General features: G+C 38.2%; 1 protein-coding gene across 2 annotated transcripts in view; it reads left to right on the forward strand.

The window, feature by feature from the left end:
• ccdc146 (coiled-coil domain containing 146) overlaps positions 1–18589 on the forward strand; it is a 125010-nt gene that overhangs the window by 58979 nt on the left and 47442 nt on the right. For both annotated transcript variants that reach the window (XM_072241620.1, XM_072241621.1), the window contains 5 exons: positions 5054–5127; positions 12062–12289; positions 14725–14911; positions 16667–16759; positions 17911–18081. In XM_072241620.1, the coding sequence (XP_072097721.1) occupies positions 5054–5127; positions 12062–12289; positions 14725–14911; positions 16667–16759; positions 17911–18081 (753 nt within the window). The remainder of the gene's footprint in view (positions 1–5053; positions 5128–12061; positions 12290–14724; positions 14912–16666; positions 16760–17910; positions 18082–18589) is intronic.

Raw genomic sequence — 18589 nt, forward strand, 5'->3', positions numbered from 1 at the left:
TTTGGATATCACCATACATTCCATCTTTTTGCAACTGATAGATAGACACATTTTTGCACTTTCTTCAACAATTATATCAATTAAGTTTTGTAGTTCTTCCTCCGTACTTGCAATTAACACAGTGTCATCTGCATATCTGAAATTATTGATGTTTTCACCACCAACTTGGATTCCCAAGATGTCTCTTATTTTTTGTAATATTGTTTCACTGTACACATTAAGTAAATCAGGGGAGAAAACACACCCTTGTCTAACGCCTCTCTCGATTTTCGTAAACTGACTCACTTCTCCATCTATTCTTACAGCGGCCATTTGTTCCCAATACAGGTTTCTGATTAGGTGGAGATCCTTCGAATCTAGATCTAGAGTTTCCTGTAATATTTCAAATAACTTATTGTGCTTCACTTTATCAAATGCTTTTGTGTAGTCGATAAAACAAACAAATCTTTTTGCACTTGAATAGCTCATTCTGATAGTATCTTTAACATCAAATATTGCATTTCTTGTACCTTTGTCTTTCACAAAACCACAAGTTCCTTGGCGTCCACATCTCAGCTGACCTCACCTGGACTGCCCATATCTCTTATCAGGTGGGGAAGGCCCAACAGAGGCTCTACTTCCTAAGGAAGCTAAAGCACGCTCTCCTCCCTCATCACCTGCTGATCAACTTCTATCGGACAACTATAGAGCCTCCTGATGTATTGCTGTGCAGTGTGGTTTGCCAGATGAACAGAACAGAACTTGCAGCGGGTGGTGAGGGTAGCAGAACGGGTTATTGGCACAACATTACCCTCCCTCAGAGACATTTATACTGGCAGACTTCAAAAGAAGGCTACTTCTATTTCAAAGGATCCCACTCATCCTGGACATCACCTGTTTTCCTCTCTACCTTCTGGGAAGAGATACAGAGCATTAAGGACGAAAACAAAGAGACTCCTTAACAGCTTCTATCTACCCACAAGCAGTGAAATGTATAACACCTCCTTCCCTTCTCCTGCCCCCCTCCTAAGACGACGGCAGCTAAATGCATCACACTTCCAGGAATGGCAGGTGTGCAATAGTCCTACCCCCCCCCATCCATACATTATTAATTTTGGACTGCACTCCTGAGGTTTTAGAGTTTATTTTATGTATATATTCTTTGTTATGCTGCAAAACGTTGAGCTGCTAAACTGTGTTTCATTGCTCCACAACAATGACAATAAAGATATTCTATTCTATTGTTCCTTACCTATTTCAGCTTGTATCTTACTTTTAGCTCTTGTCATCAAAATTCTTAGAAGTATCTTGGTGATATGACTCATTAAACTTACGGTCCTATGTAATTCACATTCTATTGCTCCAGGTTTCTTGGGAAGAGTGATAAATACTGATTTTTTTTCATCTGGTATTATTCCAGTCTCATAAATGCCATTGATTAAATCAGTAAGTTTTTCAATTCCATAATCTTCTCGGGCGATAATTTGTTCTATTACTAATTCATCAGGACCTGCTGCCTTTCCTTTCTTTATCTTATTTATTGCATTACGAACTTCAGATTTTAAAACACTTGGACCTTCAATGTTTTTCTTAATTTCTGGTTTTTCGCCTCAATCGTCTTCAAACAATTCCTGAATATACGCAGTCCATCTGTTCATAATCTTATCTTTTTCCATGATAATGGTACCCTCCTTTGCTTTCAAACATCCACCTGAAGAACAGAGGAGCTTTTTGCCAGTGATACTCTTGATTTGTTGATGTAACCTTTTTGGATGAGTAATAGGGATTCTTCCTATTTGCTCACATTCCTGGTTTAAGCATTCTTCTTTGGCTTTTTGACATAAGCTTTTAACTTGCTTATCTAAGGACTTGTATTCTATAGGATTTGCTTTCTTCTGTCTACTTTCTTCCATTAGATTTTTGATTTCATCTGTCATCCATTTATTCTTTGTGCTTTTTTCTTTTTTAGGAATCACTGACTTTGCTGATTCTACCAAGGCATTCTTTAGAGAGTTTAATTTCATTTCTACATGATTGCTATCATCTTCAACAGATTCTATTTCTAGACTTCGAAATCTAATCCTTACTTCAATTGTAAATTTTTGTCTTAAGTTTTCTTTTTTAATTAATTGCAAGTAGTCAAGGGATTGTTCAGGTTTTTGCTTCTTTAGTTTTTTAAGTTTTACTTTTACATGACATACCACTGGGTTATGGTCACTATTACAGTCTGCACCTGGATATGTTTTGCATTGAGTCAATGATCCTGGGTATGCCTCTAAACTGCAACTGGTGATGAGGCTCTGATTGGGGACTTTCAGAGCTTTGGGGAAAGTGGAGTTACCCCTTAATCATCCATTGCTCCCAGGGCCACTCTGACCCGGAGCGATAGCACCTGCAAGGGTTCCTGCTCAGGATACGAGCAAAGGCCAACAGCAGATCCGGCAGGTTCAGTAACTGAACTTATGACGGAGAAGGTGAATGAGCTAGGACCTCAAATGTCAACAGCTATAGTACAGGCGGATGAACATTTGGGAAGAGAAATGGCGATTTCTTTAGTTTGCCCAATGGTCGGCAATAGCAAACCACCATTGCTAGGTACTAGGTTCCTAGAATCTATTTGCTAAGAAAACCATGGTCAAACTCACAAAATGTATCACACAACAACAGCGTCAAGAGGATCTTCAAGAAAATTCTGAAGATGCTTCGCTTGGTAGGGTTGATTCTGGTCAGCAGGGGATCCCCGGCCGTCATCAAGCTACTGCTCATAAAATTCAAGTAATACAAAAGAAAATTTGTTTACTTACAACTCCCTTTGAACTTAATGAGTTCACTGAAAGATTATTATACTATCTACCAATATGTAAAAACCTGAAATAAAGTGCATCTGGATGAGTAACATTCAATTTTATAACTAGCATCCACTGGTCCAAAAAGTCCAGTAATCTGACACTATCAAAGTTTAGATCAGTTTTACTGGAAAACAGAACTTCAGAATCATTACGTTATCATGTGCATGTGGTGTCACTATATTAAAGTTTTCAGCTCACATTAAATGATAAATTTTATAACCATTTGAATTTGATAAATTAGTTATTAGTAGTAATTCTTTTAATTGTGTGACTTTTTTCTGTGGTATACTAAAGTTCTAATTTTAACTTGGTGGAAAGGGATATGCATGCATTCTCACCATATCAGTCTGGGGCTGGATACTTCTATCTTTCTCCTAGAAAAGTCTTAATGTTTCAAAGAGGCATAATCAATGGAATCAACAGAACAGTGATCAGTCCTTGTATTGAAGAAAACTTTTAATACGCTTAAAAAGAGAGTTGGATAGCAGTGAGATTAAGAGGAAGAATTCTGAAATTCTGGACCCATGTTGCTTGCTTCATAGATGTGCCAATATTAGTGTTAAAGAGACCTTGTTCAAAATCAGGAACCCAAAATTTGGTTAGGACACCTGCAAAGATAGGGAGAATTAAACTATGAAAGGATTTTAATGTGAAAACAGCGGAATTACGTTAGATGCACTAGAGGACTCAGAACCAATATATTCCAGCAAAGGATGTAATGATGGGTGCAAGATGCATTTTGAGCAATGGAGTTTTTGACAGACACCTGATCCATGTGAGCATTATGGGCATCGACCATCAGATTTTTTTTGCATCCATTAAAAATCAGCATTCTGTTGTGACAGCTGCTTTAATTAAGGTTTTCAGCCTTTATTTTAACATTTGAGTAGATGAGATTAAACTGATGTCGAACCATTCTGACATTATGAGGATTATACAGTTTTAACATGGGCCTGATTTACATGTCTCCAATATGTATCCCTTGCAAAACTAGTGGGAAGCATAAGCTTGCTGACAGCAATCAACCATCATGGTCTCATAGAGATTACAAAGACATTTTCAGGGTGCCCTCAAGTTTAGGTGAGAGGAGGGGTGTGAGGGATTGCATGTTTCCAAGGTAAGGATGAACTAATATTCTCTGATACTAAAAGAAACAAGAGACTGCAGATGTTGGAAATCCTAAACAACACACAAAGGAGCAGGTCAAGTGGAATCTATGAAGGGAAATAAACAGTTAATGTTTCAGGTTGAGACACTTCATCAAAACAGGAAATAAAGAGGGGGAGATGGGTAATATAAAAAAGTTGATGTAAGGGGTGGGTAAGAACTGGCAGGTAATAGATGGATCCGGGTTTGGGTGGGAGTGATAGGCAAATGTGAGATGGAGAAGAGTGGGAATGATGTAAGAAGCTGGGAGGTGATGGATGAGAATAACAAAGAACTGAAAAAGATTACACAGAAGAAAATTGCAATATTCTCTAATCTTTTAAAGCAACCATACTTGCGTTTGCGGTTGAGTTTCTGCATATCTTTGGCCAGTTGGCTAGGAATGGTATGTAGTTGGACCAGATCAAGCTGAAACTTAAAGGTAAGAAGATGGGGAAGAGAAACCACTGGGAGGAATATGTGAATGATGGGCAGATAAAGAAGATGGTGGTGAGGAAAGAGATAGGGTGATGGGGAGCAGACAGATCAGGACAGAAGTGGAATGGTTACTGGAAGTTAGAGAAATTGATGTTCACGCTGTCAGGTTGGAGAGCCACGAAGGCAGAATATGAGGTGCCATTCAGATGCTGGGATCTGAAACAGCAAACAATGTTGTAATAGAACTCAGCAGATCAAGAAGCATCTTTACTATGTTCAGTTGCACTTCTATTCATCCTGACCTGTCTCAGAAAGTAAAATATTTTTTCTCTCTCTTGAGTAGTTTTTGCTTTAGTAGAGTCCATTAAAACAGAAGACTGCAGAATGATTGTGACATGTTAGTGGGTAAAATACCTAGGTGATTTAAGCTGCCTTTGGATGGGAAAGCTTAAAGTAACCCCTTTTCTTTCTATATTAATTATATAGCAGTTGTGTGGTCATATTGATCAAATTGATTCTTTTTTGCTTGACCAAAACTTGATGAAAGAACAGTATTTAACAGGTTGTTATTAATGGAATATAACTGCAGTTGTTTAATAAATGACTTCTCAATAAGTTGATCATTTTTCTACCCTTTTTAGCTTGATCTGGTCCAACTACATACCATTCCTAGCCAACTGGCCAAAGATATGCAGAAACTCAACCGCAAACGCAAGTATGGTTGCTTTAAAAGATTAGAGAATATTGCAATTTTCTTCTGTGTAATCTACAATGCATGCCCAAACTAACAGATATAGTTATCTTTCATAGATCACATCCTTTTTTAAAAAAAATGTTCTTTGTTTCTTAGAAATGACATTTGATATTTCCTGGAAGATTTGAATGTTATAATCAGCATACAATATGTTAATATTTTGAAATAACTAGTTTTTTGAGAGGAATTGATTACCATTTTACCTCCTAATACCATCTAAGCAAATAGATAAATATGCAGCATATGAGTTTGAAAGGAAAGGCCTTCATTTCAAAATAGTCATTAGTGATACAGAATAGTAAAATCAGTGTATCTTTAAAACAGATTCTGCGGGCAACTCCATAAAATTCCAGGCCCTGAACCATAGAACACAGAACAGAAAAACATAGATACAGACCTGTCTGCCCATGATGTCTGTCCCAACCCATGAGGCCATTCCAAACTAGTCCTATCTGTCTATATGTGGCTTGAATGCCCCCATTCTCTGCCTGTCATGTGCCTGTCTGAATGCCCCTTAGACATTATTATCATATCTACTTCCACTACTTTTGCTGGCAGGGCTTTTCAGGCACCTATCACTTTCTGTGTAAAAGAAAATTGCTTCATAAACCTCCTTTAAACTTTGTCCTCTCACAGGAAAGCTATGCCCTTTAATATTTGACATTTCCACTCAGGAAAAAGGACTGACTGACTATATATCACCTTATATTCTCTCTGGATAGCCATCAACCTGATGGCATGAATATTGGTTTATCCTAAAAAGAAAAAAATCGCTCCCCCTCCCCTCTGGCCTCTTACCACTTCTCACCTGTCTACCACTTCCCTCTGGTGCACCTCCTCTTTCCTTTTCTCCTATGGTCCATTCTCCTCTCCTGTCAGATTCTTTCCTCTCCAACCCTTTACCTAACACCTTTAAGCTATCCTCCTTCACCTACCCACACCTTTTTACTTTGGCATCTTACCTCTTCCTTTCCAGTCCTTAAGAAGGGTCTTGGCCTGAAATGTTGACTGTTTGTTCATTTCCAGAGATGCTGCCTGACCTGCTGAGTTCCTCCAGCATTTTGTATGTGTTGCCATCTGTCAATGCTTTTTATAATTTTATTAACTATTATGAAGTCGCTCCTCAGCCTCCACCAGTGCCAAGAAAACAACCCAAGTTTGCCTAACATCTCTTTTATTGTCTTATGGTCTCTCCTCATAGCACATGCCCTCGAAACCAAGTAGCATCCTGATAAACCTCTTGCAACTCTCCAAAGCCGCCACATCCTTCCTATAATGTGGCAACTAGAATTCAGTGTAATACTCCAGGTGCAGTCTAATTAGAGTTTTATAACTAAGACCATGAGACGTAGGAGCACAATTAGGCCATTTGGCCCATCAGACTACTCTGCTATTTAATCATGGCTGATCCTTTTTACCCCTCCTCAGCCCCACTCCCTGTCCTTCACCCGTAACGTTTGATGCCATGTCCAATCAAGAACCTATCAATCTCTGCCTTAAATACACCCAAAGACCTGGCCGCCACAGCAGCTTGTTGTAACGGATTCCACAAATCTGCCACTCTCTGGCAAAAGAAGTTTCTCTGTGTCTCTGTTTTAAATGGATATCCCTCAATCCTGAGGCTATGCCTTCTTGTTCTAGACTCCCCCACCGTGGAAAACATCCTTTCCACATTTACTCTGTCTAGGCCTTTCAACATTCGAAAGATTTCAATGAGGTCCCCCCTCATCCTTTTAAATTCCAGGGAGTACTGACCTAGAGCTATCAAACGTTCCTTATATGATAACCCTTTCATCCTTGTGAATCTCCTCTGGACCCTCTCCAACGCCAGCACATCTTTTCTTAGATGAAGAGCCCAAAACTGTTCTCAATACTCAAGGTTAGGCCTCACCAGTGCCTTATAAAGCCTCAGCATCACATCCCTGTTCTTGTATTCTAGACCACTTAAAATGACTGCTAACATTGCATTTGCCTTCCTCACCAGGGTGTTCTGCACAAGGACTCCCAAGTCCCTTTGCATCTCAGATTTTTGGATTTTCTCCCCATTTAGAAGATAAACTACACATTTACTTCTACTACCAAAGTACAGGATCATGCATTTTCCAACATTGTATTTCATTTGTCAGGCTCGTCAGGCAAGATTTTCCCTTAAGGAAACCATGCTGACTTCGTCCTATCTTGTCTTGTGCCACTAAGTAATTCATAACCTCGTCCTTAACAATTGACTCCAAGGTCTTCCCAATCACTGAGGTCAGGCTAACCCATCTATAAATCTACAACATAACTTCCTGACTCTTGAACTCAGTGTCTCACCCATCAACCTGTGCAGCCACTTTCAGGAAGCTATAAATTTGGACCCCAAGATCCCTTTGTACATCAACACTGTTAAGTGTCTTGCAATGAAGTGTACTGTCTTTTACATTTGATCTCCTAAAGTGCAACACTTCACACTTAACCAGTTTAAACTCCATCTCCTATTTCTGCACCTATATCTGCAACTTGTCTATATCTTGCTGTATCCTTTAGCAATCTTCTACACAATCCACAACACTTCCAGTCTTTGTTTCATTTGTGAACTTACTAACCCACCCATCAACTTTTTTCATCCGAGCCATTTATACATACCACTAACAGTGGAGATCCTATTACAGATCCTTGAGGAAAAACCTCCAGTCGCAAACTTCTGGCAAGAATGAATCCCATTTACCATTGACACTGTCAACTATCTTCTATGGGCAAGCTATTCCAAATCCAAATGGCTAAGTTCCCATTGATCCCATGCACCTTAAACTTCTGGATGACCCTACCAGGAGAGACCTTGTTAAATGCCTTGCTAAAAGTCCAATAGACAGGCCTATCAATTCTATCTTCATTAATTGCCTTGATCACCTCTTCCAAAAATGCAATCTACTTAGTAAGATAGGACTTTCTCTGCACAAAGCTATGCTGACTATCCCTAATTAGGCCATGGTTTTCCAAGTGTTTATACACTCTGTGGCTACTTTAGAATAGTAGAATAGAATAGTCATACTTTATTGATCTCGGGGGAAATTGGTTTTCATTACAGTTGCGCCATAAATAATAAATAGTAATAAAACCATAAATAGTTAAATAGTAATATGTAAATTATGCCAGGAAATAAGTCCAGGACCAGCCTATTGGCTCAGGGTGTCTGACCCTCCAAGGGAGGAGTTGTAAAGTTTGATGGCCACAGGCAGGAATGACTTCCTATGACACTCTGTGTTGCATCTCGATGGAATGAGTCTCTGGCTGAATGTACTCCTGTGCCCACCCAGTACATTATGTGGTGGATGGGAGACATTGTCCAAGATGGCATGCAACTTGGACAGCATCCTCTTTTCAGACACCACCGTCAGAGAGACCAGTTCCATCCCCACAACGTCACTGGCCTTACAAATGAGTCTGTTGATTCTGTTGGTGTCTGCTGCCCCAGCACACAACAGCAAACATGATAGCACTGGCCACCACAGACTCATAGAACATCCTCAGCATCATTCGGCAGATGTTAAAGGACCTCAGTCTCCTCAGGAAATAAAGACGGCTCTGACCCTTCTTGTAGACAGTCTCAGTGTTCTTTGACCAGTCCAGTTTATTGTCAGTTCATATCCCAGGTACTTGTAATCTTCCACCATGTCCACACTGACCCCCTGGATGGAAACAGGGGTCACCGGTACCTTAGCTCTCCTCAGGTCCACCACCAGCTCCTTAGTCTTTTTCACATTAAGCTGCAGATAATTCTGCTCACACCATGTGACAAAGTTTCTTACCGTAGCCCTGTACTCAGCCTCATCTCCCTTGCTGATGCATCCAACTATGGCAGAGTCATCAGAAAACTTCTGAAGATGACAAGACCCTGTGCAGTAGTTGAAGTCTGAGCTGTAAATGGTGAAGAGAAAGGGAGACAAGACAGTCCCCTGTGGAGCCCCAGTGCTGCTGATCACTCTGTCGGACACACAGTGTTGCAAGCACATGTACTGTGGTCTGCCAGTAATCAAGAATCCATGACACCAGGGAAGCATCCACCTGCATCGCTGTCAGCTTCTCCCCCAACAGAGCAGGGCGGATGGTGTTGAACGCACTGGAGACGTCAAAAAACATGACCCTCACAGTGTTTGCTGGCTTGTCCAGGTACATTAGGTACATCTACTTGCTAATGAAAATATATTAAAAGCATGCAGACATGGTAAAGATGTTTATTTGTTGTTCAGACCAAACATCAGAATGAGGAATAAATGTGATCTAAGTGACCTTGACTGTTGATTAATTGTTGGTGCCAGATGGGGTGGGTTGAATATGCCAGAAATTACTGATCCCCTGGGATTTACACACACACACACACACACACACACACACACACAATAGACTCTAGAATTTACAAGCAATGGTACAAAAAACATAAATCATCCAGTATCGTCCAAATTTACCCCCACTCTCTAAGCCTATGTAAATCCCCTATGTCTATACCTTTGTAGCCTCCTTATGTCACCTTTACAAATTACTTTCCAGTCATCAGTAAATTTAGCAACTACAACTTTATCGATTTCAGCCTCATCATTTATATACTGTACAGTGAACTTTAAAAAATATATCAAGTCTCCACTACAATTCTTGTCTACCACATGTTATATTTTATCAACCAGATGGCTTATAATTATGCCCTCTCTATTAGCCAGCTCCTCTATGCATTCTGTAAATTTGGAAATAGTACATTCAACAGTTTTTCTTATCCACAAGGTAATGTTATTTATTCAAATAACTCAGATTACTTAGTCAAGCATGACTTTCATGATTAACAAACAAAATAAGAAGCAAGTTGACATCCATAGAGCCAAAAGCTAAGATGCTAATCAGCCCAATTTTGTAGCAAATATATTTCTGAAAGATCATGGATCAGAAAATGCTAAATTTGATGAAAGTAACAAATCTCATTCAGAGCAAGTCAGGCAGTAGAAGATACAGATTGTGGCACTGAGACATAGTGATTACATTTGATACATGAACTGAGGGGGAAAGGCACAAGTCACAAACAGATAGTCAAGTTAAAAGGATTGAGAAATAGATAATTACAGTATATTAAACTGAACTATTATCGTGAAAGCACAGAAAAATTTTGGGGGATATTCAACAATGGAAAACCAATTCATGCTCTTTAAAATACAACATCTCCATTCACAGTAAAACTCGAATAATCTGGCAACATTGGTACTTCTGTGGTGCTTGCCTGTCAGATTTGCCATGTTGTTGGATATTACTCCCAAAAATACCCTAACTAACTTGTAATTTACATTTTTTAAGATGTTACACAATCCACTTTCAGGTAACCTACATCCTTGGTGTTCTTCTCCTACACATGCTCATCTGTCCACTTTGTTTTCTTTTCCCTTTGTTAATCTTTGCCATCTCCTCTCCCTCCCTCGCCTGGCTCCATATGCCCATTATTCCCTCCCTATCTAGTTCCACACAGCACCTACCAACCTCTGTTCCACCCTTCCCTCATACTGGTCTTCTTTCCTCTCAGCCCTGATGCAGGTCTTCACTTAAAATGTTGACTTATACTTTGTGCCTCCACAGATGTTTCCATGTGTATCTCTATGACCCTCTGTAGCTTGGACGGCTGTATTGTTACAGTGTTCTGTTTTTTTATTCTACATCTACAGTCTTCTCTGTCTTCATTTGACCTTATTCCTGGCCTCACATCCAGTCCAATAACATAAGATGATACCAAGCCAAAATAATACTTACACAAATATAAGAACTTGGTGAGCAAAGGGGTACAAGGTTAACAGTGATTCTTAAAAAGGGTCTTTCTTATTTAAAAAATTGGACAAAATATGAAATTTAATAAAATATTTAGAAATAATAGTGAAGAAGAAAATGCTAATGGGACATGAATCTAAGGAGAATATTGAAAATAAGGAATAAATAGATAATTAACATTAATTATATGCTCATGGAGACAATAATAAAGGTTAAGATAGAGTCATACAGTGCAGAAAATGACCTTATAGATCATAAAGTCTGTGCCAATCTTCAAGCACCCATTTACACTAACCCTACATTAATCCCATTTTGTTCTCCCCTTATTCAAACCAACTCTCACTGGTTTCTACCATGCACCAACTCACTAGGGGCAAATGCAGTGAACAATTTTTCAGGCTTTGATCATTTCCATTACAGTGCATTAAAAGAAACTATTGAGGAAATTGCTAATGTTTTAGCCGTAATTTTCTAGACTCTCTAGATTTGGGAAGGGTGATTGAATACATACAAACATTAAGCCATTATTTCAGAAGGGAGAGAGAAGAGTAGGGGAAAACAGTAAAGCTGTATCAAAGAAATTCTATTTAATTTCTCACATAACCAAGGTAGGATTTCTTATTTGATTATTAGTCTAAACTTCTGAAATAATGCCCCGGCAACTTTGCTCTATTGCTCCCAGTTACGAAATACTAACATTCCAAACTAGGTCACTCTCATCACAACCAGTAATTTCAATCATCCAAGGATTTTGTTTTGTTTCTTAAGCATTTGCTCCCAAGCTTTTTTCTTAATCTTAATGTTGCTTTTGCTAGAAAACAATAATCCGGCATTTAAGGTTCGTGGTGCTTCAAATTTAGGCAGCCCTTTGTAAGAAAGTTTCTATGAGGAAGTTGATGAAGCACTGACATGGTAACTTAATACCCATGCATATTCCCACAACATATGCTTTTATCAGTGTTTCTTCCATTGTAAGTTAATAAGAGTGTTTCATTATCTATTTAAACAGATTATTTGTAAAAACATACATTGGCAAAGTAATTCGTTACATTTACGTGGAAAAATTTAAGCCTTTACTGATTCCAATGTTTGTGAAAATATTCTCTTTTTACCTCAGCAATTTGGAGAAGACAAAAGTTGAACTAGATGAGCAACACAAGGAACTTCTCAATTCTGTGCAACAAATTGAGCACAAATGCAGAATAATAGAAGCTGAAAAATTGGAAGTTATGAAAGAATTAGATGAAAAAAGAGTTTTGCTGGACAATAAAGAGCAAGAGTGCAACCAATTGATTAAGCTGATTGAATTGAGTAAAGAGAATGAATCAGCATTAATGGGAGAAAGGTTTGTCATAAGTAATATAAAGATTTGTTCATCTTGTGATGGTAATGACTGTAGCTTTTACATTTACCTATAGTTATGAAAATAAAATGTGAATGTTCATTACCTGATTTGGTCAGATTTAAGTTTTGGGTGATCAAGAAGACAAGTCTTAAGATGGCTTATTCTGAGATTTTGAGAAATGTCCTGCAACTCAGTTTTCTGCTGCCATCTCTACAATTAGATGAAATCATCTTTCTACAATAGAAGGACACTTATTGGTGAAAATTTGCTCTTGAACAGGAGACTGAAAATCTTTGCCTGTGTGAAACAAGATCATATACATTAAGGGAGTTATAGAGATGAGCAAGCCTACTTCATGGCATTTTGGACCTTTCAAAGCGAATACACCCAAAGTAAATACATTGTGACAGCTTCAGTGTTTCATGAATTGATTTTGATGTGACCTTTGTAGCTAAGAAATTCTACACTTCATAAAACTGGTCTAATATTTATATTATCCAAGAATAATAATGTGTAAGTGTTTAAAATCAATGGGCAGTCAACAGAACCTCTTTCATAATGGCCAACTCAAACTCATGTTGCCTAAAATGTCTTGAATATCTTTTCTTAACAAAATTATTTTTCACATTCATTTTTTAATTATCATTGCTTAGTCTAAATTTAAAAAAACAAAATAAGCTTGCACCTATGTAGTACCTTTCACAACATCAGGATTCTCAAACTCAACAGGGAAAGCAGTTCAAAAGAATTGAACCATAAATCCCACCCTCCTACAGATTTTATGACAAGCAAAATGAGAGCTGATATAATCAACGTTTGTTACTTTGTATGAGTCTCTAATATGACCTTATAGTTCCCCAACAAGTGCCTTCAGTTTTATTCATTTTCAGTCATTTCTATAAGTTTAATACTTTTTCACATTACCATAATATGGCATACCTATTATGTTATAAAAGAAGGCTATTGGGTCCATCAGGTTCATCTTGGCTCTCAAAAAGGTCATCTTACTCTTATTTCTTGTGATGCTGCAATTTTATCTCTCATATACATGCATCGACCCCTTTGGTTCTTTTGCCACTTTACCTGCGCTAAAGGACGTTTAGAGTAGCCAGTCGACCTATCAGCACATCTTTGGACTGTGCCTGGAAATCAGAGCACCGAGAATGTACAAACACCACACAAACAGCACCAGATCTCAGAATTGAATTCTGGTCTTCACTTAGTGCTCTGCCCATTAGCCATACATAGGCGTACTTTTGTGCATAATATTTATAGCTTTGGGGATTCAGAATATAAAATTTAAAAAGAATTGCACATCAGCTCCATTGTGATAAAATTGATTGTGTGACAACACATTTTCAAAGTGGGTCACCCTGTGTGTTATTGAAATGGAAAATCATGCACTTACAGCACAGTGCACAAAGTTTTGGAGTTTTCTTCCTTTTTTCAGCAACATTGCCTTGGTATCACAATGGTAGCGAGTGGCATTGACTGCCCTCTTGGATACCATTTCTACAGTTTTCATCAAGGTAGCAGACAGCATAGGCTCCTTATACAGAGGAGGTCTTCTTGAGGCTTGAATCAGACCACCAGCCATGATTCATAGTCCTTGCCTGACCTACCCAGACCACCATTGTAATTACCTGACAGACAAAGACTAATTTTTCAAACCACCGATCATTAACGTTCAGCCAACCATAATCCACTACCCACCCCACAATCCCAGTTTGTAATCCTTGCCCCCAACTCCTCCAGTCCACCAACCTCCCTCTACATTTCTTCTCCATGGTCCTTCGACCAATTTGACCTTAGTATCTAGGTCCTGCCCCAAGTGTTCTACCATGATTGTAGTGCAATTGAACGTTTTCTCAAGGTACCACCTTGACCTTTATATCGAGATCTCATCCCAATCAAACTCTCTTTGAAATGTCTGGTTCAACATTATTCCAAGATTCCAGTCCAACAAAATCCAAGTTTGATTCCTTTCACAAGTTCTCGCACTAATTCCTGAATCTTTATGCTTCAGCTCCCAGGATCTATCTTCCCTGTTATTCCCTTACCTAATCCAGACCTGGCTCCTTGAATTCCTTCTCCTGTTCCACAATGGTGAAACCTTAGGTCTTGTGAGCTATTGCATTCCCCAGTAGTAGGAGTTTCAATGGCAAAAGTTTAGCATGCCTGAAAAGATGTCGTTTGAAGGACATACAGAAGAAAATATGCAGATGCCTGGCCTGCTGAGCTCCTCCAGCATTTTGTGTGTGTTGCATTTAAAGCTCATCTTTTGCGTATAAAAATTTGAAGCATGTTTTAAAACAACGGTGATTATTTGAAAGGTATAAAACTATTTTCTTTAATTAATTAAATCTTCGTTTTAAGGTGTTACAATGACAGAAATTAGCTTTGGGTGTAATTAATCACTCTTTCAAATTTAACAGGGCTTCCTTGGACTTGCAGCTACGTTACATCCAAACTGAAAAGAAACTAATGTCTGACACAGTAGCATTGAAACAAAGAGAGAAGGAACAGGAGCTACGAAAGATAAAGAAAAAAGAACTACAGTTGAAGATAGCAATTGATTCACTTTCATATGTTGAATTTATCAATGAAAAGGCCAAATCACAGGTAAAGATAGTTAGATATTTGTAGTTAGAACATTTATATATTGCAAATGCATAGCCATTGTAACCATAAAATAATCAGAAACAGCTTGGCATAAATCATTTGTTTCAGTGGTTACTCTCCACATGTGAAATGGTCATGTTTGTTTATCCTATTTCAGTCTTGCATCATTTTACAATATGATGAAATAATTCCAGCACGGAAATGGCAAAATTTGCAGATGACGGAAGGTTACGAAGTTAAAATAGGGGTGGACTATAACAAGCAGAAAGGCTAACTTGGACAATGGGTCTTTAATAGAAAATATGCTTTAATATAGATAAGTATACAGTGAAGCATAGAGTTAAGAAAAGAGATGATCAATAGCTCTAGATTTTGCAAAATATTCCTGAAGTTCTTTGTATTTTCCCATCTTTCCATTGTCCGCTGCCTCCTCAAAGTAATCAATCACAAGTTTCTTGTTTTCTTTATCTTATTTATCCCAGAAATTCATATAGAGTTCATAGAATATTAATTTGTAGCAGTAGTTTCATAGTAATAGAGCCTTAATGATTATGTGTGTTGTACTCCACTTCTGAAATTTAGTGTCATTAATACCAAAGTGACCAAAGTTTGGGGGCATTGTTCAACATTCATCCTCCTTATTCCAACTCTTCCATCATGTGTTTCTAACTGCGAGTTAATCTCTAGCTGGTAATGAAAAAACTGGTATGGAGTCCTTAAAAGTTAACGTGTGGGAGGAGATCTTCTCATGAGAACTATGGGAGTTCATTGGTTTGTAATGGATATTGGTGACTAACATCCCCAGAGATGCAGGTATAGAAGTCAAGAAAGCTAAAGAAAGAGTTAGATAAGGGACTTCTCCCTCCAGAGAAGCCAACTGATCGATATGTATCACCTGAATCTTCAGCATTTATTTCAGATAGTGTGTTAATCTGGAGAAACTGTTCTTGTTCTCACTGAAGCTAAGAAGAAATATTGTGTTTTGGTTAGATAAGGTAAATGGAAGGAAGCTGTTCCCATTATTGGGTGGTTTATAGGCTAAGGACCAGAATTTTAAATTTTTAGACAGAAAGTGCAGAGAGAAACCTTTTATATAAAAGGTTGCAATGATATGGAATGCATTGCCCGTAGGAGTCATGGAACTGAAGCGTTCAAAATAAAACTAGGTATCGTCAAAGAGAGAATTAGTTGCAGATCTGTGGGGAAAGAGCAGGGAATGGGACTGATGGGCTTGATCTACTTTTGACTTGATCAACTTTATATTTCTGTGATACTGTGAAATAATGAACCTTAGCAAAAATTGCTAATATGCCACATGCATTTAGATGCATGGTCAGTTTGTAGAAACAGTAACAAAACACAAGAGTTGGAAGATGCTGTATTTCTGGAGCAAATTGTTCCTGAATTTTGCATCTCCATTCTCGGTGATGTAGGGCCTTGACTCAAAATGATAACAATTACTCCTTCTCTCCACCTTCATAGATGCTGCTCAATCCTTTGAGTTCCTTCTGCAATTTGTTTTTTTGTGGAAATAGAATACTGCTTTCAAAAATTAGTTAACAGTAACCTACTACTATACTATTAATGAACTGTCATGCTTATAGTGCTAAATCAACCAGTTGCAAATTTCTTAGATACGTAATTGAGTGCAGTTCTACTCTGTTTATGTTCGAAACAATAATTTTGTCTTACATATAGTTTTTGATTGACTTTGTTGTGTTCATACTATAAATTTTAATTTTTTTTTAACTAAAGATGGATTCAATCTCTCATGGTGGATCACTGTTGGAAAGAAGAACTGAGCTGGAAAATGAAGTTAAAAGTCTCAAAAGAAAATTAACAGACCAGGTGAGTTGTCATTGTTCTTGGGAAATGAGTGTATTTGCAAGTCTCTAGGTATTGCAATGTCAGCAACATCCACTCTCCTTCAATTGAAAGTACTCATGTACTGCTTTTGAGTAAGGAATTAAAGAATATGGCCTGAACTGGGTGAGGAATTAAAGAATATGGCCTGAATACACAAAATCATCAGTGATATATTTCCAAGTGTGACTTGGAGGAAAGCTTGCAGATGGGACATTCCCATGTGGTAGCTGTCTTTGTTCAATGCATAGAGATTGCAACTTCGGAACATGATTCAAAAAGGTGAGTTGTGCAAATATGTGCACATTTCAGCCAGAGAGTTCTGATGTAGATTGTATAAATGTACTTGCAAACAATAGATAAGGCCTAATCAAGTCGAGACACCAGAGACCGTAAATGCTTAGCAAACAATCTGTTGGAAGAGCTTAGCAGGCCAAGCGACAACTGTGGATGGAAAAGAATTAAGCCCTGATGCAGTGATTTGAGCTGAAGTGCCAACAATTCCTTTCCTCCCATAGATAAAGCTTGACCTGCTGAGTTTCTCCAGCAAATTGTTTGTTGCCACAGTCAAGTGGGTTCCTTTGTCCTGCATGGTGTCAAAGTGTTTAACTGTTTTTGGAGCTGTACTTATTCAAGCAAGTGGTCTTTATTCACACTCTGGACTTGACATTTGTTGATTGTGAGAAGGTTTTGAGGAGGAAGCAGTTGAGTCATTAGCCACAATATAATCCCAAAACCGCTGCCATAATGTAAATAAAATAACATGACTTGAACTGAAAATGTGGCAGATGAATATTTTCTGATGAGTATTTACAAATTTGATGACTAAGATAAAGCTTTGGATTCAAAAGAGATGCTCCATAAGGTCATTATCATTTGGGATGTACAAACGTTTGTATTTTAGTTTGAGAAGGGCTGCTTCCTGTTGTGTCTGGTATGAAGAGTATAGATTTGGTGCGCAACAGTTTATTCAACTACTTTGCAAAGCAAAAGTCGATAAGAGATAAAGAAATTATAAGATAACTCCAAATTCTTCTAACTTTAGAGAGGACAGAAAAAATTATCTATGTTACTTGCTAATGCTGAGTGACAAATAAACACTTCACTGTTAAAACACTAATTTTACTTATCTGCAGCTTTCTTTGACTGAAGTAGAGGCTCATCTGTTGCGTAAGCGATTGGTTGAAGAAGATAATCTTATTGCAGAACAAAGACGTGCCCGTGAAGAAGTTGTAAATCTAACTCGCCTTGCTCAGATCAGATCTGATGAGAGGGATTCAAAAGCAAGGGATCTAGTAAATATTCAGGTAACCTTTGGATTGTTATTCTATCATTCTCTTTCATTAAATCATATTTATTATTATTAGATGAAAATAAAAGATCAAAACTCAGATCAAAATTGATGCCTGGATTTAAATGTCACAGATCTGATGCTGTTTCAAGACAATGGCTGGAGAAAGGTTGGCTCATTAAACAAGTTCCAGTTTTCAACTTAGAGCCACCAAGTCCACATGTCCATTAGCCATAAGGCATAGGAGCAGAATTAGGCCATTCAGCCCATTAAATCTGTTCCACCATTTAATCATGGCTGATCCTGGATCCCATTCGACCCCATACACCTGTTCTCTCATCATATCTTCTGATTCCCTGACCAATCAGGAATCTACCAACTTCCACTTCAAATATAGCCATGGACCTTGCCTCCACCACAGTCTGTGGCAGAGCATTCCACAGATTCACCACTCTTTGGCTAAAAAAAATCCCTTATTTCTGTTCTAAAAGGTTACCCCTCAATTTTCAGGCTGTGCCCTCTAG

Source organism: Mobula birostris, chromosome 23 (assembly GCF_030028105.1).
Source record: "Mobula birostris isolate sMobBir1 chromosome 23, sMobBir1.hap1, whole genome shotgun sequence".
Lineage (NCBI taxonomy): Eukaryota > Metazoa > Chordata > Chondrichthyes > Myliobatiformes > Myliobatidae > Mobula > Mobula birostris.